Here is a 22666-nt window from a genome sequence, read left to right as displayed (position 1 = left end):
AATCCATGCAAGCATATATTTTACTCCTATATAAGAATCCGGCCTAGGACCAAGAATTGGCAGGCCCCCATCCGTCGCAAACCTTTGGCACGTTTACATTTTCCACTCCTCAAGTCAAGTGGCCGTGGGGAGGGATGACAATGAGGCGCGTGTTGACTTTGTCAACACAAGGCTCCATGCTAATATTCTACTCGATGTTTCTAGAAAAACAAATTCCTTGAGTCCCCACGCTGCTAGTACACCGTAGAGCCTTGACAGAAGCGAGCGGGGTGGTTGGCTATGGCTAGTTAACCACCGGCCGGCGACGTGACCTTACACGAGAAGAGAAGGGCCGGGAGGAGAGGTCAACATCTCACGTCTCCCTCCGGCGCGAAAACTGACGCCCCCTGCTGGCCGTGCGAGGCACGCCCCCTTTTTCTTCTTCTCGCGGCGACCTCGGCGCGCGACGACCGACGCCATCAGCCGCCTGCTCGCTCGCGTACATCTTTTACAATGCCTCCCGCACGCCGGCACGTGTTCCCCGTCCGCGTCGGCGGCGAAGAAGATAGAGTCGAATCTGCGCCGCATCGGTCGGTCGGTACGGCGCCGAATTTCACTCTGGGACCTCAGCGCGGAGTACAGACCGTGGTGGCCGGTGACGGCGATGGAGAAGGAGAAGGAAGCACACCACCGGCCCGAGGGGAGGGAGCGGAACGGTACGCGGGCGCCGGAATAAGGTCGTGCGTGCCAATGCGACGGCCTCCCTGCGTGGCCACGTCGCGCCGGAGCGGGAGCGCACGACGGCGGCGGCGGAAGGGGAGAGCGCTTGCTTCGAGCCGGGCCGGTGGCGGGGGGGGAGGAATAAAGAAGGCGATGGATGCCGTGGGCGTGGAGTGGATAGATGCCGCGTGAGCGCGCTGCGGCTGCATATTCTTTGGTTCGTTTGTCCGCCAACTGCCACGGGAGAGGACAGAGGGGACGCGGGGCCCGGCGCACAGCGGAGCACGAGGCTGAAACGAAACGGAATGGATCGAGTCGCGGCCCCCACGTCCGTCTTGGGCCCACTCCCGGGCCTTCCCCCTCCACCACCCAATCCAGTCCAGTCAAATGCGCCCACTCGCCCCTGCCCGTAGATAATCACACACACGGAAATAAAATAAAACTTTGAGAGGATTTGGCTAATCGTCCACCGTCCAAGTGTCCCCCGCCACCTCCTGCTCAACACTTCACCTTCACTTTTTTTTCCGGGTACATTTCACCTTCACTTCACCGCCACCGGAGACGGCCACCGGATGAAACCCATTGAGGCATCATTTTTTGAAAACACTAGAATCACAAAATGCTCACAAATAAACACACTCATCTCTAAAGGCCTCTTTGATCCCTCCCAGGTTTGTGAAACACAAGAATACAAAACACACTACATAACAGAATACTACAAGACACATGAAAGACATATGAACAGTGGCTTGGATGGAACACGAAAGAAGTGCCTCAACCCTACGAGGCCATTGAATCTATAAAAAAGGAGGTTGGAGTGGATGTTCAAAATCCTACGTAAAACAATGCATACGAATCCATTCCATATGAATTTGCGTCATGTCGTTCCTTTGATCCGGAGACAATCCTTAGATTTTTCTTTTTCAAAGGATCGGAATCCTACAAATTCATGCAATCCAAAGAGGGCCTAAAACAGACGGTCATACAAGGCCTCCCACACATATGATTTTCTATGGCGAGCTTTGCATAGAGTACAGAAATATACAAGGCCTCCTTCGAACATGTCAAACGCAGACAGGCCACCCCACCACAGATCATCGTCTCCACCCGATCAACCACGCCACAACCGTTACACGTACGTCGTGCTGCGCCGAAAGAGGGGAGACCCCCTAGTACACCCGTGATAGCCGACTATCGGGCCCTTGACACGACCCGACATACCTGATGTCATCACCATTGTAGAAAAAACCACACCGCTTTCTATATCCATAACAATTGTCTCGTCATGCCCACACGCCACAAGCCACCAATCCACGTCAGTATCCCACGTAACATTAGCACCGATTAGGGACACATGTACTAATATCCTCAGGCGGTGGCGATTTCTTATCGATCTGTATATAAAATACATTGCCATTACTCGACGGATATGTATCACATAAGCAAAGATATACACACACCGCCATTACCCGAAAAAAAATATAGCACATACATCAAGTGGGGAATTTTGATCGATCTACATATAAATGCATTGCTGTTATTGGGCAAACACAGATCCCACAAAAGCAAGATTCACCATTAATCGACGAATATGTCAACAAGTTAAGTGGTGAATTTGGATCAATCCAGACGTAAATACATCGCCGAGACTCGACAAAATACATCACAGAAGCAAACCTATAAAATACACCAGCATCCGGAGAATAGATCACACACGTCAGGTGGTTGATTCGGATTGATCCACATATGAATACATTTTTGTTACTAAACTAACACGTATCACATAAGCAGACATATAAAACAAATCACCCCTACCCCACGAACATATCACACACGTCAAAACAACGAATTTCGACCGATCTATGTGTAAATGCATCACCGTTACTCGGCAGATACATGTCGCGTAAGCAAATATTCGGCCGATCCACACACAAATGCATCATCGTTACTCGACAGATACATACCACACAAGCAAAACATGCAAACACACACTGCCGTTACTCGACGAACATATCACATTCCTCAGACGACAAATCTCATCCAATCTACGCACAGAATGCATCGCCATTACCCAACAGATACATCACACAACAAAGCTACTACTAATAACCAGGAGATTTGGATCTCAAGTCCCATGGAAAAGAAGATCTTTTGATCAATGGTGGGGGCTGGAGGAGGACCATGGTGGAGTGGAGGCCTTGTGAGTGAGGGAGGGAAGAGATATTTTGGGCGGGCCATGGGGGCGGGCGCATCCCGTGGTACGCACACGGGGGGACGCATGGCATTTCGCCCACCAACTTCCTCCTCCCCAGCTTTATACCCCGCGCCTATAAAGTTTCTGCCCACTGCGGCTCTGCTCACCCCGACGATACCTTCCCCTCCCCTTCCTCCCTTCCTTTCCCCCCGCACCACCGCCGCGACGGCGACCCCCCAGCCGCACGCCGAAGCGACCCCCTCCGCCCCGACCGCGTCCGTCTAGGGCTAGGGTTTCCGCCTCCTCTCCGCACCCCTAGCCTGCTCCACGCGGCGCGCCCGTCCACGCCGCAGCCCCGCGGATTCCTCCCCCCCTTTTCAGCTCAAAATCGCCGCTTTTCCGCTCGGTTCTTGGGCACGAATCGGCCATTGATTTCCCCTGGTTATCCGAGGTTTCCCCCTGATTTCTCGGGGCGCGAGCGGGGGCCTTCCGAGGCGATTGGTGCTCTGGAGCAGTCTCTTGCCCGCCGCGGGTTCGGGCGTTGCGGCTGCTGAAGGCCTCGCCGGTTTTTCCATGAGCGCGCGCCGGGGTCTCGGTCGTCTGGGCGCGCGCGCGGGGTGCTCGTGTTAATGCATCGGCTGACCTGCGGCTGCAAGTTCGCCGACCCCGACACGGTCGTCCCCTCCGCGGCGGCGGCGTCGCATCGCGTGCGGCCGGACACCATGAGCTGCGGCAGCGACGGGTGCAGGGACGGCGGCGGCGGCGAGGGGTTCGGGCGGTCGCGGCCGAGCAAGGTCGCGGCCGACGACTCGGTGGAGCCCGCGCGGTGCTCGGACGCCACCTCGCCGCCGGGGTCCTGGATTGACAGGAAGCTGCTGGTCGATCCCAAGATGCTGTTCGTCGGATCCAAGATTGGGGAGGGCGCCCACGGCAAGGTCTACACGGGCAAGTAAGTGGATGAACGTTTATGACCATAACCCGTGCATAGTGTTTCATACTACGTGTTTCAGCCGAAGGTCGGCAGTACTTGCATCAACTGCCCCAGCCAGATTTGAATTTATGTTCCTCAGCTTTAGTACTACTAGCAGCTGTCCAATCCAAACTAATGGGTGTTATTGCAAAAAGTCCAGGAGTTATGTATCAACGAAGTAGGGGGTAAGAGTTGGTATGATTTTAATTTGTTCACCTCCAACTGTGCCTGAATGTACAAGGTGTACGTACAGACACAACAATCGGCAAAATTGCATAATATGCTTGAGAGCCGCTTTAGGGTTATCATTTAATCGACGGCAGTATAACCCCCAATGACCTGATTTATTTTGTGCTTAATTTAGCTATGCCAGTCTGCTATTCCTGCTGTGGTCAAGGATTCTGAATTTTGTGTAAGTTTGCGTCTTGTTCTAATACTTGCACAGAGTTGGTTCTCAAATTTGTTTATGTTTCAATGTACAACACGGGTGTATATTAACAAATAAAACCATTTTCTTCTGCTGCTAATTGTTGATGTTCTCACAAGTTGAGCTGTCAGCCTGACATTCTTGTCCCCCCAAGAAGAAACCTATGCTGTTTGATTATATTCTATATTGTGGTTTTGTTTTGTCCATGTGGATACTCTTACTCTTGCTGACTTGCATCAGTAATTAACTAGTTTGTGTGTATGTTTTCCAATAGGTATGGTGATCAGATTGTAGCCATAAAAGTTCTCAACAGTGGCAGTACCCCCGAAGAAAAAGTAACACTTGAAGATCGTTTCATCCGAGAAGTCAATATGATGTGTAAAGTGAAACATGATAATCTTGTGAAGGTACATCCTTGCCTGAATGACACATTACTGTGTCTAATCTGATCTTAGCATAGCCATTGCTAACTACTCCTAAATCATTAATTTTCTTGTGTCCTTCTTCTCACAAAAAAATTCCGCACTTCTACAGTTCATTGGAGCCTGCAAGGAACCATTGATGGTGATTGTAAGTGAGCTGCTACCAGGGATGTCGCTGAAAAATTACTTGAACAGCATCCGGCCCAGCCAACTAGATATCCATACTGCATTAGGCTATGCACTCAACATAGCTCGTGCAATGGAATGTTTACATGCCAATGGAATAATACACAGAGACCTGAAACCTGGTATGTGTGCTTGGACTGTTTGACTTCTCCTGTTGCATCTCCAGTTTTTTCCTTTACGTGCATAGTAAGTTGCATTTCTGTTGGTGTAAACAATACCGATACCGGGTGGTATATTTACCAAGTTTTTTTGGAAGATGTCAAAACATGGGTACACAATATACGCTTTAAAGTTCAAAGCTAAGAAATTGTATCAGGCATATATTTCTGTGTCAAAGGCAAGAGCACGTGCATTGAAAGAGAAGCATCTTGGCCGGTTAATCATTTAAAAATTTCAGTAAGATGTTTCTGCATCTAATTCTTGAATGTTCCTATCTCCATATCCATGGTATCCACTTTATTCCCGTTCATGTTTGTTCCACGATATGTTTCTTTCGCCCTCTCAGTCTTACCCTTCTGTTTTACTTGCTTTAACTTCTAGGTTCTTCCAGTAGTTGTTTTGTTCCTTTCTGTCAAAGCTGTTCTGTTACACTCTTTATGCTTTTACAGTGTCCTAATAAATGTTTTTTGTGTGTGCAGATAATTTGTTGCTTACTGCAAACCGTAAGAAGCTGAAGCTTACTGATTTTGGACTTGCACGAGAGGAAACTGTGACTGAAATGATGACGGCTGAAACTGGGACATACCGATGGATGGCCCCAGAGGTTGTAAATCACTCTTTTCTGCACTAGCTAGTCAACATTAATAAATTATGAGCTGAAGCCAGAATAAAATCTAGAGTTGATGCTTGAAATTATACTTCTATTGTATGCCCACTTGATAATTTCCTGGCTGCAGTTTCTAGAGTTACTGATTTCGGGATCGTCTATACAAAGAGAAATCAGATGCTCTAGCACTGATCTCTGTGATTCCAAAACCTGACTCGTTGTCTTATGCTTTTGTAGTTATACAGCACTGTCACACTTCAACGTGGTGAAAAAAAGCACTACACAAATAAAGTGGATGTGTACAGCTTTGGCATCGTCCTGTGGGAGTTGCTGACCAATAAAATGCCATTCGAAGGCATGTCGAATCTACAAGCTGCATATGCTGCTGCTTTTAAAGTAAGTATATGATTATGAGACTATCATTTTGTGACGGAATGATACCACTTTCTAGAATGTTGTCTAGCAATTATAAAATCCTGCGACTCTAAATGAGTTACAACTCTCCTGTTTCACCTTGCAAATCTTGTCCGTACTGGCAGGCCATTGGTAATGTCTCTTTACTGGACAAAACTGTTTACTGCTAAAGTAACAATACTGTCTATGTTTTGAAGTCTTAGCTCAAAAAATTGCTTGGCTACCTGAAGAATGAATGATAGCAAAATTGCGAGACAAAATGGCCACGCATTTGGGCGAAGAAGGCCACACATTAATTCTGTATTTTTTACACTGTTACTTATTTTTTAAGAAACATATGTTAGCACCAACAAATGAGCTGGTCATAGTCTATTTTCAAAGAATGTTTGAGCATAAACTTCTTTTCTGATGACTGTTTTTGACATTGGTTTCTATTGGAATCCACTAATCTTACCCATATTTTCTCTTGTTTACCATGGCAGCAAGTACGCCCAGCTTTTCCTGTGGACACCCCCCAGGAGCTCGCGTCCATCGTGCAGTCATGCTGGGTCGAGGACCCCGCTATGCGGCCCAGCTTCAGCCAGATCATCCGCATGCTGGACGCCTTCCTCACGACGATCCCTCCGCCGCCCCCTTCGGAGGCAGACGAGGACGCGACGGAGTCGGAAGACACAACGTCGTCGCTGAGCAGCAAGAGCTCCTCGGTCTCCTCCATCGTTTCCCGCGCGACAAGCAAGCTCTCGGTCGTCCGCCATCTGTTCGCCTCGAAGAAGGGGGGCAGCAATGGGAAGGCATGATCCGCGTCCGCGGGCCATGCCCCTGAGACGTTTTTCCTTGGTGCTGTAAAGGTGTTAGCCTAGGTTAATGATGATACAGTGGTGGGGGACGGTGATGATGATACAAGAGGAGGGATCTTGTCTAGCCTAGGGTTAGCTTTTGCTTGTTTTGTGTTTTGATGATACAGAAGAAAAAAGGGTGCAATGCATACTTGTGCAAGCTATGTGATGTATAGCTGGCGGCTGCTCTGCCATAAACTTTTGTATGCTGCCATTGAGCTCAATCCAATCCCCTCTTGTTTTCACTGCAATTTTTAGCCCTTCGCCAATCATGTGATCCTGACAGACTTGATGGGGATGATCAATGGATCTTAGAGATGGTTGCTGATCACTGACTCTTGAGCTAACATTTTAATGATTACATTGTTGGGATTTTCGAAGTTGACAAAAAAATCTACCAATTTCTAGGGTGACCAAGTTACTCACAATTTCTTCCCTGAACAGAAAGTTACTCACACTATGTAAATTTTGCAGTAGTTGATATTTGTTGGATAAATGAATAAATGGCCATGAATTGTCAATCCCAGTGGACTAACAAATACTCCCTCCGCCCCGAAATACTTGTCGGAGAAATGGATGTATCTAGACGTATTTTAGTTATAGATACACCCAATTTTATCCATCTCTCCAACAAGTATTTCGGGACGGAGGGAGTATAAAAGATCTCCTGAATCCTGATGTAATACTAAATGAAAATTTGACAGACAAATGTAAACGATAATTTAGTTAAAAGCTCTCAATTTTTTGAAGCATTTTAGAACCTTATACTACAATACTAAGATGTCCTACATCAAGTTATTTCAAATTACTAGTGTCTTTCACAAATTCTGTGTGAAATTATTTCAGCATTTGAAAACTAGCACAGGTGATGCTACCACTCTACCAGCACCAGCGCACTGCAGCCCCGGTCAGCAAACCTTCTCCCCACCCCCACCCCCCCGCCCCGCCGCGGGAGCGCTCCGCGGCCGCCATGGCGTCTCCTCCGGGCCCGGGGTCTGCCAACCGCGCGCTCTCCTCATCGAGGGGGCCGCTCTCGCCCTTCCCCGGCGGCGCGGGCCCGTTCCTCCGGCATCAACATCCTCCCGGCGGCGACTCCGACGGCGGCGCCTCGTTCGACGAAGATGACGACGACGATGACGAGGAGGAGGAGGATGGGGAGGATCAGGACGCCGAGCTGGCGGCCCGCAGCTCGCAGCAGCGACGCGCCGCCTCTCCAGGTGAGTCAACCCAACCCAAGGGTTTGCTCCTGTAAATTACTAGCAGTACTTATGCAGCTTCTGGTAGTACGAGGTGAGCTGAATTTGTGAGAAAATCTGAAGCTAAGTTGGGTTCATATGAATATGATCTCCCTCCGAGCAGCAAAATATCTCCATTTAGGAATTTTTTTCATCTGTATCATCTGATTTATCTGAATGAAGGTGATCACTGACGCTGTTGCTTGCTGGTTCACGCAGCAAGAATCGGGCGGCCTGTGGTGAATGGGGAGAATGGAGGGAGTCAAATCCAGGAAGGGCAGCAATGGCAGCTGTACAGCTGTGGAACCGAGCAGCATGACCGCGCTTCGTCTAGAGGGGACGAAGAACCTGGTTCTGTTCCCAGGGAGATGAGGGTGGAGGATGGATATGGGGTTATTGGGAGAAGAGAGGGAGGCCCTGCATCTAGCTACTGGGACCTGCTCAGAGCGCACCTTTCGGACCCGTTGACGTGAGTAGCTTATGCAAATGCCTGTTATTCGCTTGAGAATTTAGTTTTTGTTTTGGGGAAAACTCAAAACGGTACCCGGGCTCATCTGCTCTCTCTCAGCAAAAAATTCAAAAAAAATACTAGAAAAATTCAAAAAATTCCAAATTTTTTTGTGGTGGTAGATAATTTGACGCGTGAGGTGCGCCCCAAAATTCAACTCATTTGGACATCTGAGCAGCTCTCAGCAAAAAAGACAAATCGGGCCAAAACAGTGCGTGAACAGTAAACATTTTTACAGACCCTGATTTTGTCTTTTTTGCCGAGAGCTGCTCAGATGCTCAAATGAGCTGATTTTTGGGGCGCACCTCACGCGTCAAATTATCTACCACCACAAAAAAATTTGGAATTTTTTGAATTTTTCTAGTATTTTTTTTGAATTGTTTTCTAAGCGTGGGTGCAGATGAGCCCGGGTGCAGATTAGCCGCACTCTTGTTTTGGTAAGTATTTACTTAGCTATTTCACCTCCTTTGTTGACTGTATATAAGCTTCCAATATTGATAGTGTATATGCTTTCAAGCATTCCTTTACGGCTTTACCCACTTTGTAGGCTTTTGGCACTTTCCCACTAATTCATGTAAATGCAAAATGTCACTGAATTCGTCGTACCCAAATATCATGTCCGGTAGCGGCAATAATGAACATGATATCTGGGGGGAAAAATCCAGTATCTCATCCATTTATATTCCTGTGTCTGAATTTGTAGAGGTATTCTCATGGACGACGCAATGATTCTTTCATGTGGCCATTCTTATGGAAGTAGTGGGATGCAGCATATCTACAGAATGGTTTGTCCAATAGCCCTTACCGTGTAATACAGTAATAGTTGTTCAAACTTTTTCCTTATTTTGTTACAGTGTAGTTTGCAGTTAGATATCCTGTATCCTCCTGCTTGTTGCTACATCTCTTCATTTTTGTGTTAGGATTGCCTTTAATCATAGCTCCTTCTTTTTGAAATACTAATCATAGTAACTTGATGTGCTTTTGAAGCACAGTGTTTTCCTTTTACACATTTCTTACTGTTCTTGAAATAATAGGACTGCACTCTACTGTCAGGGCCTCCTCATCCACCAACAATTTTTTGGTGAAAACATATGCGGATGTGCATTCAATAGAATGAAAGTCTCCAACTGCATCTTTTCCGTTTATGTATTGTGTTGTCCAAACTGAAACTAGAAGTATTTCGTGGTTATCCATTTGCTCTCAGCTTGGGTAACCACATCAGGCAAACTTTGCTTTCAAGGTAAAGCGTTACACATGTCTTACTGTTCTAGAATAATTGGAGTGCACTCTACTGTCGGAGCCTCCCCATTCCCCAACTATTTTTCGGTGAAAAGACATACAGATGTGCACTAGATAGAATAAAACTAGAGGTATTTCTTAGTTATCATAAGTAAAGTTCTCCAACTGCATTTTTTCCCATTCATGGATTGTGTTGTCCAAACTGAAACTAGAGGTATTTCATAGTTATCCATTCGCTGTGTCAGCATGGGTAACCACATTAGGCAAGCTTTGATTTTCTAGGTAGAACATTAATTTGAGACAATCCTGGAAGGTGGCCAGCAACACTACTAAAAGAGGGATTTTTGTGAAGCTTCAAGTGCATGCGAAAGTAACAGAGAATTGTTTTCGTCCTGCTATGCAGAAAGCTTGTGGTAAATGTGGTCAGCCAATCACCGAGAACTCCATTCGACCAAACCTGGGTATGGACTTAAAACTGCAGGCTATTTCGCCACGATTTCTGAGGTTTACTTTCAGCTATCTCATAGAAATCGGTGCACGTCATATGTACTGGGTTTCTTTGCTTCCTTCCTGTCCTGTTTTCACAAAGATCTCTAATGTTCCCTTTTTGCCCGCCATGTTTTCAGCTCTTGGCCTTGCAGTCCAGGCATTTAGACGAGAGGAAGAGTCGGCAAAAACGTTGAAAAGAAAAAGAGACCGCCTGGAACAGGTATACACTTTTTTCCGGGTCTATGTTACTGAATGCCCGAACATGGACAGTTGAACATGTTACACGATGTTCTTAAATCTGTTCTCTCTGTAAAATGAGGACAAATGTGGCAACGATGACCCGGGTCCAGCTGAGGTTTCAAGAGGCAAAGGTGTCCAGTATCCTTTCGCTGTCTTCGACCGGGTGATAATCAAGGTAGGTATCTCTATCCCTCTTTACTCTGCCAAGCATATACGCTTTTGTTCTTCTCCAGTCTTTCCCTTTTCGCGATGATGACCAGAACAAACTTCCGTCAGGGAAACAAGAGGACCCCGGAGCGGTTCGTGGGGCGCGTCGCGGTGGTGACGGCTCAGTGCTTGAATGGATGGTAGTACCTTTAATTCGTTCACCCAATCATCTTTCGAAACCAAACGCGACACTTACCGGTGTTGAGCAGGTACGTGGTGAAGACCCTGGACAACGCGGAGAGCGTGAAGCTGCAGTACCGTTCGCTGGCGAAGTTGGTCGACGGCGGCGGCGGCGAGCCTCCTGCCGTGGCCTCCAACAGTTCCCAGAACACAAGCTGGTTGTGACTTGGAAGGTACAAAAGCAGATCATGCTGAGCACAAGCACAGAATCAGATCTCCAGGCCCCCATCTTTTGCTGTTTCCAGGAGGAGGCAAACAGTAGAGTGAGGAACATTATCCTTTTTTGGTAGCCAATCACAGTGTCAATCTTTATGGTGTCCTCTTTCCTTTCCTTTTTCTTTCTGTGGCAGCAACTAGGTACCATGTGGTGTCAGTCAGTGTCCTTGTGATGTGAGGCTTTGTAGAATGCTACCATTCCAGTACACCCTTATCCAGGCTGCTGTGATAAATCAGGAAGCAATCATGGTGCCACCAAAGGGCAACCACCAACACAAAAGTTTGGTGAAACAAGCATTCAGGATAAATGGTTCTTTTCTTTTTAAGTAAGAACAACATTGTGTTGATAAAAGCGCCATTTACTGGGAAACAACAACATTGTTGTGTACGCTTTGTCTTAGGGCGCACGTGGGTGGGTACTCCCGCGCGGCGCGCCTCTTTTGATCTTGTCGGCGTGCCTTCTCCCCGGCTTCTTCATTGCCGGTCCTCCCCTTGCTTTTTTTTGGTGATCCTATATGCCTCGCTTGTCACCCATGCTTCTTTCGATTCCTTCTATCGTAGCTTTGGGCCGCGACTCGCCGCACAATTAGCTAGCTCTCGGTGCCATCGAAGGGGGCTAGATAAGGAAACACCTCACCAAAGGAGGAAGCAAGCATGATGCAATCAAAGGACACAACCAATACATGGGAGTTTTGGTGAAACAAGCATTCAACATTAATGGTTCCTTTTTAAGTAAGAACAACGCCGTCTCAATAAAAGCGTCATTTACACTTGGGGTTCAAATGGGGAGGCAATCATGGTGCCAACAGAGGAGTTTGGTGAAACAAGCATTCATCATAAAATGGTTCATTTTCAAGTAAGAACAACATTGTCTTAATAAAAGCGCCATTTATCAGAAAACTACAACATTTGTCGTATATGTTGTTAAGATATACTTCGCTTTAGTATGCACATGGTGGGTACTCCCCACGCGGTCCTCTTTTGATCTTGTCAGCGCGCCTTCTCCCGGACTTCTTCGCCACCGGTCCTCCCCTAGTTTTCTTTCTTTCTTGGTGGTCCTGTATGCCTCGCTTGTCACCTGTGCCTTCTCCCGGACTTCTTCGCCGCCGGTCCTCCCCTCGTTTTCTTTCTTTCTTGGTGGTCCTATATGCCTCGCTTGTCACCCATGCCTTGTTCGATTCCGTCTACCTCAGCTTCACTAGCCACGGTTCACCACACCGCTATTTCCCGGTGCCACAAAAGGGCCGTGGATAAGAAAACACAACATCAAAGGGCGAGGTAAGCATGGTGCAAGCAGAGGGCACACCCAATACACGGGAGTTTAGTTAAACAAACATTCATGATAAAATGGTTATTTTTCTTAAGTAAGTAAGACAGAACATCGTATAATAGAAGCGTCATTTATGGGGGAAAACAACATTGTCGTGTATGTTGTTCGGACGTGCTTTGTTTTAGGGCACACATGGTAGTTCCGCGTGGTATGCCTCTTTTGATCTTGTCGGCGTGCCTCTTTTTGGCGTTAGTCCCATATACCTTGCTTGTCATCCATGCTTCGTTCGATACCTTCTACCGTAGCTTTGTGTCACAACTCGCCACACCGTTAGCTAGCTCTCGGTACCACTAAAGGTGCCTAGATAAGGAAAAATCTCATCAAAGGGGGAATCGAGCATGGCGCAACCAAAGGGTACAACCAATATATAGGAGTTTTGGTGAAGCTAGCATTAAACATAAAATAACTATTTTCTTAAGTAAGAACAACACTGTCTCAATAAAAGTGTCATTTAATGAAAAAGAACAACACCATACGTGCCGTCTAGACATGCTTTGTTTTCGAGCGCACGTGTATACTCCCGCGTGGCCCGCCTCTTTTGATTATGCTGACGCGCCTTCTCCCCGACTTCTTCACTGCCTGGCCACCCCCCGACGCCGCCACCACAGGCCATCCACCGCCTTCACCCCCCGACGATGCTACTGTCGTCTAGACGCCATTTCACCACATCGCCGGATCGCCCCTCCCGCCACACTCTAGAGTCGACGCAAAACCCTTGGCCCCAAAACGCATACACGAACCCTAATCCACTGCCGCCGGGCCCGGGGCCAGGATTACCCCCTTCGAAATTCAAGGGCAACGTCGGTGAAGGTTTTTTTTTTTGGAGCAACTGGTGAAGGTTTAATGGTCACCTTACAATGTAATAATCTGTGCAGGAAACGGCAGGGTGAGGCGTCTGTCATAAATAAAGTCCAGCCACGGCTGCAGAGCTTCTGTCTTGCGAGAAATCGGAAATGACACGCCGTCTGCAGACAGACAGACAGGACGGGACGGATCCTACGCAACAGCAACCGAACCCCCCGGCGCGCGCCACGTGGCGCGGAATCCACCGTCCGATCCGGCCGGGCTCCAGAAGGATCTCATCCGCCTCCGAATCAACGGCGGCGGGCGGCGTATAAATCCCCGCGCTGCCCCCGAATCCAACCCTTTTTTTCCCCTCCTCCCGTTGCCTCCACGCCTCCGAGCCAGCCAGACACGCGAGAGGGTAGACCGCGGCGGCGAGGCCTCCTGCTTTGCGCCTAGGGTTTTGATTCGATCCCCCCCGCCGCCGCCGCCGCCTGCCGGATGGCCATGGAGAGGGAGCTCATGGAGACCTTCGAGGCCGCCAAGAAGGCCGCCGCCGCCGCCGCCGAGGAGGCCGACGGCTCCTCCCCCGAGGCCGAGCGCTGCCTCGACGCCCTGCGCCGCCTCCGCGAGTTCCGCGTCAACACCGACGTCCTCGTCTCCACGCAGGTCTGCCGCCCCCTCCCCCCCGCTCGTCCCCAGCCCGGAAATCAGGCTATTCGTCGCCTCTCGTCGCGTTGGTTCCGGTAAAATCGAGGAGGAATTGCATGCGGGTGCAATGCGCCTCATTGCCTTCAATTTGGGCCTTTTTTTTTCTGCCTGGTTCGCTAGAAATTACCGTGTGCTTATGCGAGGCACGCCGTTCTTCCCCCTTTTTAAAGGGTGACGCGGCTGCGAAAAAGCGAATTGGGAATTAGATCTTGTGCGAGCGGGGCAGGTTACACCTTTTTCCTCTTCTTTTTGTGCCTCGGATTGGTAGGTTTGTGGGTGATAGGGCATGCGCGCTCGGTGCCTGGATGTCTCACAGAGACGGTGGGTAGGCAGGCGGCTGGGATTTGTGGAATGCTGCGGGTTACCGCAGATTCACACTTTCCATTCAGGACAAAGAGGCTGGGATTTGTGTTTTCGATGCTTTTGCGGCGAGGATTAATATGTCTCGGTGACGGTTTGGTCTTTGCTGTGGGTCAGATTGATGCTACCTGCTAGTTTCATCTTAATTGGGATTCTGCATGAAGTGGCCTCCCAACCATCGTCTTTCTTTGGTTCTCAGCAATACATCATGTCTTCCAGTGATAATAAACACTGTAAATTCATGGACTGGTACTTGATTGAGAGTGTTTTGATCTGCCTGTGATAGCACGATTTTACGATTGGCTGGAGAACATGTGATAACTAATTTATCTATAACATGATATCTATGTTTTGAATTTCACAAAATAGGAACAAAGACTATGAATTTGCAGTTGGCTGGTCTTGCACCAGCATCTAATCAATGGCTCTTCCTCTGGATTTCATGGGTTTTCGGCGTTGTACCCTATCTTCTGCTAGCAAGTCCTTTGTGTGTACAACTTTGCCTTGATGAATGGACTCTATTTCGGCCAGTTCCCTAAAGAAATCTGCCGATCTTTGGTTCACGTGTTTATTTATGTAAAAAAACTTGATTTGGTAAGTGAAACATGCAGAACGTGAGCAGTTTAGATGAAAGAAATATTCTATATAAGTTGGGCAATTTATAACTTACATGATCTTTAAGTTGTCGTATTCGACATGTCTTTCCATAAAACCCACCTTCCTGAGTTATTACTGAACCAAAAATTATTGTGCTCCTGTTTTGCCATTTTGTGTATATCTGATCTGAAGCTGTTTCGGTTTCTCGACCCTTAAGGTGCACACTTCCCTACAATTAGTATGTCATATTCTGCTCCTGTTTTGCCATTTTGTGTATATCTGATCTGAAGCTGTACGGTTTCTCGACCATTAAGGTATACACTTCCTGACAATTAGTATGTCTTCGAGCCAGCCACTTACATCAGACTTTGGTCATAGGGCCTGCCAGATGGCAACTCCAGAATATATAAAGCTCGGTTTTTTTGGCTTGCCTGCATATTGGCAAGTCAATTTTTGGCATCAAACCAAACAGCTCGGTAGTCTTTAAAGTTTACTTTTAGTTTTAACGCCTTTATGATATAAAACCAGGTAAGGTCCTCTGTAATTGGGATACGAGTTGTTTCCTTTGTGTACACCGACATAAGTGCCATGGGGCATTGAGTATTCTGAAACAGTTTCTAGGAGTCTAGGCGACTAGACCTCCTAAAGGGGCTGCAGTGAAAATTTCTTTCATGTCTGAGTTGTCTTTCAATGACTGGGTTTCAATTTAGAAAGCTTTAAGTTTGCTAACCTATCTAGCAAAAGCATATCTAATTCCGTAAGGTGCAGATGTGTTTTGAGCATGAGTGGTAAACACTCAATATTCATGAGCAGTAAGTGATTTTGGTTTCGAGGGTCTGCATCTAGATCTATTAGTTGCATTGGGATATGAGTTATAAAACTAGCTAAGGTCCTCTGTAATTGGGATATGAGTTGTTTCCTTCGTGGACACGACATAAGTGCCATGGGGCATTGAGCGTAACAAATAATAATTCTGAAACAGTTTCTAGGAGTCTAGGCCTCCTAAAGTGGCTGCATTGACAATTTCTTTCATGTCTGAGTTGTCTTTCAGTGACTGGGTTTCAGTTTAGAAAGCTTCAAGTTTGCTAACCTATCTAGCAAAAGCATATCTAATTCTGTAAGGTGCAGATGTGTTTTGAGCATGAGTGGCAAGCATTCAATATTCATGAGCAGAGTGATTCTGGTTTCGAGGGTCTGCATCTATTAGTTGCGCTGGGTTGGTGACAATTTCTTTCATGTCTTTGAGTTGCCTTTCAGTGACCGGGTTTCAATTTAGAAAGCTTTAAGTTTGCTAACCTATCTAGCAAAAGGATATCTAATTCCGTAAGGTGCAGACGTGTTTTGAGCATGAGTGTCAAACACTCAATATTGATGAGCAGAGTGATTCTGGTTTCGCGGGTCTGCATCTATTAGTTGCACTGGTTGGTGGTTTGTGAAACATCTTTTGTGAATTGCATTGCTAAGTAAAATTTTGTCTTTTTTACTGAAGCTTAGTTAGTTAAGTTAATATGTTGTTACTAAACATCTGCTTTCCCTCCTAAATGGTTGTTGCTTATTTCATTCAGCTACTTTCCCCATGCAGTTGTTTTCATAGGGCTTTGGGAACTTGCAACTTACAGATTGTGTTTTGTTTTGTCAGGTTGGCAAACGTCTTCGGTACCTGACGAAGCACCCTAACTCAGACATACAGGCGGTGGCTGCAGACCTTTTTGGGTACTGGAAGAAGGTTGTTATTGAAGAGACAGGAAAGAAAAACGGCACACCAGCAAATGGAAAATCAAACAACTCTGCAGCTAAGGCTGAGAAACCTCAGCCCATGAAGGTTGAAAGGAAGTCAGCGAACGTGAAGGTTGAAAAGAACTCTACGTCGACGACTGTGAAGACTGAAAAGAATGCAACTGTGAAGACTGAAAAGGATTCTATGTCGGCAAGTGTGAAGATTGAGAAGACTGTGAATAGTGATTCCAAAGTCCAAGTTAAGGTAGAGAAGGTTTCAAAGGAAGTTAGCAGAACATCTGAAACAAAGAAACCATCTTCTGTTCCAAATGGTCCCCCAAAGCTGACATCCCTTGTCAGATGCAACGATGCTGCTCGAGATAAATACAGGGAGCTTCTTGTTGACGCCTTCGTCAAGGTTTCCAAGGAAACTAGTGATGATGACAGAGAGGAAATAAGAGATCTCCTGGACCAGGTAAATGCATGCGACCCATATAGAGTTGCTGTGACAGTGGAGTCGGCGCTGTTTGAGAGGATAGGGCGTTCCACCGGGACCCACAAGGTGAAATACAGGTCGATACTGTTCAACCTGAAAGCCGACAACAACCCCGACTTCCGGCGGAGGGTGCTGCTGGGCGAGGTGAGGCCCGGGAGCCTGGTGGACATGCCCGCGGACGAGATGGCGAGCGACGCTCGGAAGCTGGAGAACCAGCAGATCAAGGAGAAGGCCCTGTTTGACTGCGAGCGCGCGTCGGCGCCCAAGGCGTCGACGGACCAGTTCAAGTGCGGGCGTTGCGGGCAGCGCAAGACGACCTACTACCAGCTGCAGACCCGGAGTGCGGACGAGCCGATGACGACGTTCGTGACGTGCGTCAACTGCAACAACCACTGGAAGTTCTGCTGAGCGCGGGGGAGCGACTCTGCTGCAACAACTGCTAGCGTGTTTTTCCTGTTAGCGATGCCGTTTCAGTCTTGACAGGTAGGCTGGTCCGTTTTTTCGTATGCTTAGGAGGAGACTGTTTTCTTGTGTTGTTTTTTCTGTGGTTATTAAGAACCCTGATTTATTCAGACTGTGTACTAGTTGACCGCATAAATGTTGTTCGCTGGATGAACTCATGTTGCCTGATGTAAGTTTTATGAAAGAGATTGTTCTGTGGTCGTTATGTATATACACTCACATAGTGATACTGTGATAGTAATTAAGAAGAAACGAACGGTGTTGCTCTCATGGAGATGGGGACATGTAGGTATCGGAGTTGAGTCATGTTGAGTTGTTAGATTATACGACTCCATACGAAGAAACATATATTTTTTCTTCCAAAAGGGTTTTCCCCTGGCCTCTGTATCCTGGCGTTGCTCTAGAAGAAATATATTTGTGAATTTTTAGTATTCATGTATGATGGTGGTGAAGGTTGCAACTTGGAAGAACCTGATCAAATGAGAAAGAGGATGCAAAGGTAAGAGAAGAAAGAGCATATATCTTATCAAGGTGAGGAGACACAAGTGGAGGATAAGTATCATGAAGCTGCGAATAAAGCACTAGTTATCCAAGATGATTTAAAGATGAATACTGAGGCAAAGAACTGACTGATCATCTTCATTTGTGGGTTGTTCCTCTAGGGGGCCGGCTGGGTCAAATTAAACATGGATGGTTCTTGGTCCTCAGATGGAAGGGCTGGAGCTGGAATGATTCTCCGAGACAACACAAGCAATATAATTTTTTCCTGTAGAGATGCAATGGAAGCCGAACTCTGTGCTTTTGCAACGATCAGTTCTTCCTATTCTGCTAGAGGTGGATTTAGTCTCAGCGGTGAACATTCTCAAGGATGAAGTTTTTGACAGATTGCTGCTTGCTTCTTTGGCGGCAGAGATTAGATATTTGCTTTCCCTTTGTAAAACTTGTATTATTACTCATATTAAGCGTAGCCAAAATGTTGTTGGTGATTTCTTGGTGAACTTTGCTACAACTGAGAATAGAGCTGTTGTTTGGTTGGGCTCAGGGCAAGCAGATGTAGTACAAAATGCACCATTTGTATCTTGGTTTTGTCCATGTGCCAACAAACAACCTTTACACCAATTTTTGGACCCTTAAAAGCTCATCGACTTGGTTTAGCATATTTACTCTATCGCAAAGTGCGGAAGGCGATTCCCATGACAAAAGGTGTGCACAAGCACAAGGTCTTACACACTACATAATTTCATATCAAAGACACTAGTCAGAATCGTAGGGGCAACTTATTGTGTTGTGAAAGTTGAAGAAAATCAAAATCGTATTGACTAATTAGGCCCCGTCTGTTTGAGCTTTTCAGCTTTGCTAGTGAAGTTGAATCTTGAATCCAAAACAAATAATCATTTCAAATCAACCTTGTCAGTGAAACTGAATATGAAATCTGAAACAAATAGCTATTTCAAATCAGTTTTGCCAGTGAAGCTAAATCTTGATTCTGGTCATTTCAGTGCAACTTGCTGAAGCACCTTAAAGTGTACTTCGGTCTGCAGGTGATTCAAATCCAATCAAAGCTGAAACAAACATGGTCTTGTATCACTATGAATTAGCTTTGCCACTAAAGCAAATTCACAAGTGATTCAAACCTCATCAAAGTTGAAACAAACAAGGTCTTATTATGCTATGAAGGTTGAAGAAAATCATGATTGTAGGGAAAACTTATTATGTTGCGAAGTTTGAAGAAAATATTTATTTATAAGTAACTTAAATAGTGAGTTGCATGTCCTAGCTCGAGGATCTATGTATATCTATAACCTTCGCAACATGATTTATAAGGGCGGAGTCCTCTCCTAACACGCTAGTTTTTTACGGGAAGAGGACCCACGTCCCGATATAAGTCGGTATTGCTTTTTGATTGGGTCTGGTTGACACATGTGGGTTGGAAACACTGGTTAGCGGAGTCAGCCGTAGGCACCTCGTCGTTGACGGGAACGTCTGCTCACATTGAATGCGTATCACCGAAAATTCTGAAATAGATGCAGAAATAAATGCGAGCACCAATGGACAGCAAGCGATAGATCGATCGATTCGGTGCTAGCTCACCAGCGGCACAAGTACATTCTCCTCGTTCTGGTCTGGAAAAGGAGGTTCACTATCACAATTTCTGGTATGGATCCTACACGTCCATATCAACTATTTAACTCGTACTAATCGGGTGCTGCTGCTTCAACCACAAGATTTTGATTTGGTTGTTGCTATGGACGGACCCTACACGCCTCCGTCAACAACCGAAGGCGATATTTTCTTCCTCGCAGGAAAAGAAGGATGCTGTTTTTCTCCGCGCGACATCCTCTTTCTTTCCTATCCGCTCCACCACATGCCAAAAAATTTAAATTTTTTTCTAACACAGTGCCGGCAGACACTCGTACATATGTACATAGACTCATCCCTATAAATGCATATACACATATCCTACCTTTGTGAGCACTTCCGAAAAACTGAGCCGACACATTATTTTGAGATTGACAAAGTCTCCACAGACGCTTTATTAGTCGATGGGAACATCTCCTTCCGTTGCACGCACATCGCCAAAAAGTATGAAATAAGTCCAGAAAAATGCGACCAACAATGTCAAGTCTAGAACTTGAACCCCGGTGCGTTGGTTCAACAAAAGGAACCAATACCATGGCATTTTGTGAGAGTCATCTTGTTGGACGAAACCCTACGCGCCGCCGCCCCCCCCCCCCCCGGGGCAAAGCTCGACCGGCGTCAACGGTGGCGGGGATCCTCTTCCTCCTCGTCTGGTTATTGCGATGCGGGTGTGGCATGTTGGCGGGGACGCCTCGCTTTGGCATAGGGCGCGATGGATGGGCCGCGTGCAGTAGCGCTGCAGGCGTGGTTGGGCAGTGGTTGCATGGCGGTAGTGATGTTCCTCTCGGCCTTCCGTCTTCGACTCTTCCTCCCTCGAATTCCTATGTGGATTCGGCTGGCTGGGCTCTAGATCCAGTTTTCCCGATGGTCGTCAATAGCGTGGCAGAGGTCATCTTTCTATTTCAGGCTCTTCCTCCCTTGACTTCGTACGCGGATCCTGTTGGCTGGGCTCCAGATCTGGCCGTCCCGACGGTTGCGCGGCAACGGTAATGTTTCTCTCCTTTGTACGCCTTCGGCTCATCCTCCCTGAACTTCCTACAAAGATCTGCTTGGTTGGGCTCCAGATCCGACCACACCAGTGACTGCATGGCGGCAGTGATGCTTCTTTCCTCTTTTTGTCTCTGACTTTTCCTCCCTCAACTTCCTACGTGGATCCGGCTGGCTGAGATCTGATACGTCTTCAATGTATCTATAATTTTTGATTGTTCCATGCTATTATTTTATTAATCTTGGATGCTTTATTTACACTTTTAAGCAATTATATATCATTTTTTTGGACTAACCTATTAACTTAGTGCCCAGTGCCCATTGCTGTTTTTGGTTTCGTAGAATATCAATACCAAACAAAGTCCAAATGCCACGAAACTTTTTAGAGATTTTTTTTCTGGACAAAAGAGACACTAGAAGCTTCGGGAGAAGACTAGATGATGAACCGTAGGCCCACGTGGCTCCATTTGACCTAACCCCGCCTCTATAAATTCTCTAAAATCATGAACCCAACCGAGGAGTCCACAAAATACTTTTTCCGCCGCCGCAAGTTCCAGAACGACGAGATCCCATCTAGAGGCCTTTTCTGGCACTCTGCCAGAGGGGGATTCGATCACGGAGGGGGCTCTACATGATCCTTGCTACCATCTGATGATGCGTGAGTAGTTTACCACAGACCTATGGGTCCATAGTTAGTAGCTAGATGACTTCTTCTCTCTATTTGATCTTCAATACAATGTTCTCCTCGGTGTTCTTTGAGATCTATTCGATGTAATGAATTTTTGCGGTTTGTTTGTTGGGATCCGATGAATTGTGAGTTTATGATCAGATCTATCCATGAATATTATTTTAGTTTTCTCTGAACTCTTTTATGCATGATTTATTAGCCTCGTATTTCTTTTTTGATTTATTGGTTTGGTTTGGCCAACTAGATTGATTTATCTTGCCATGGGAAGAGGTGCTTTGTAATCGTTTCGATCTTGCGGTGCTCAATCCCAGTGACAGAAAGGGACATGACACGCATGTATTGTTGCTATTAAGGGTAAAAAGATGGGGTTTATTTCATACGTGAGTTTATCTTGTCTACATCATGTCATCTTGCTTAAGGCGTTACTCCGTTTTCCCATGAACTTAATACACTAGATGCATGCTGGATAACGGTCGATGTGTGGAGTAATAGTAGTAGATGCAGAATCGTTTCGGTCTATTTGTCTTAGACGTGATGCCTATATACATGATCATTGCTTTGGATATCATCATAATCATTTGCTTTTCTATCAATTGCCCAACAGTAATTTATTTACCCACCATATGCTATTTTCAGGAGAGAAGCCTCTAGTGAAAACTATGGCCCTCGGGTCTATCCTTTATCATATATTAAAACTAAAAATACCTTGCTGCATTTTTATTTTATTTGTATTTTTGTTCGAGTCTATCTATCAAAAACTATACAATTTAATCTTGCTCGTAACCGTCAAGGGACTGACAACCCCTTGTTCGCGTTGGGTTGCAAGTATTTGTTGTTTGTGTGCAGGTGATGTTCACGAGTCGTTGCTTGGTTCTCCTACTGGATTGATAACTTTGGTTTCACAACTAAGGGAAATACTTATCTCTACAGTACTGCATCATCCTCTCCTCTTCGGGGAAATCCCAACGCATCTCACAAGTAGCAAGATCTAGATCTGGTCGTCTCGACAGCGAGTAGCTACATGGTGGCGGTGATGTTCCTTTCCTCTTTCAGTATCTGGCTCTCCTCCCTTGACTTCCTGCACGGATTTGACTAGTTGTGCTCCAGATCCAACATCTCCGGCTCTTCCTCCCTCGACTTTCTGCGCGGATCCAGCTGGTTGGGCTCCA

At 46.6% G+C, this 22666-nt stretch overlaps 2 protein-coding genes across 2 annotated transcripts; both read left to right on the top strand.

Moving 5' to 3' along the window:
• The first annotated feature begins 3071 nt into the window (after positions 1-3071).
• Positions 3072-7165, top strand: LOC119312458 (serine/threonine/tyrosine-protein kinase HT1-like). The gene is made up of 6 exons (XM_037588180.1): positions 3072-3842; positions 4565-4697; positions 4825-5020; positions 5537-5661; positions 5902-6060; positions 6561-7165. The coding sequence occupies exons 1-6, from the start codon at positions 3523-3525 to the stop codon at positions 6873-6875; spliced, it is 1248 nt and encodes a 415-aa protein (XP_037444077.1). The 5' UTR covers positions 3072-3522; the 3' UTR covers positions 6876-7165.
• A 669-nt stretch (positions 7166-7834) lies between these two features.
• LOC119312456 (transcription elongation factor TFIIS-like) lies at positions 7835-17894 on the top strand. The gene is made up of 7 exons (XM_037588179.1): positions 7835-8131; positions 8369-8618; positions 9361-9442; positions 10300-10357; positions 10523-10605; positions 13801-14010; positions 16649-17894. The coding sequence occupies exons 1-7, from the start codon at positions 7885-7887 to the stop codon at positions 17627-17629; spliced, it is 1911 nt and encodes a 636-aa protein (XP_037444076.1). The 5' UTR covers positions 7835-7884; the 3' UTR covers positions 17630-17894.
• Positions 17895-22666: the final 4772 nt, after the last annotated feature.

The sequence above is a fragment of the Triticum dicoccoides genome, chromosome 5B, assembly GCF_002162155.2.
Source record: "Triticum dicoccoides isolate Atlit2015 ecotype Zavitan chromosome 5B, WEW_v2.0, whole genome shotgun sequence".
Lineage (NCBI taxonomy): Eukaryota > Viridiplantae > Streptophyta > Magnoliopsida > Poales > Poaceae > Triticum > Triticum dicoccoides.
Note: the sequence above shows the minus strand (reverse complement) of the source record. Positions and strands in the feature narration are given on the sequence as shown.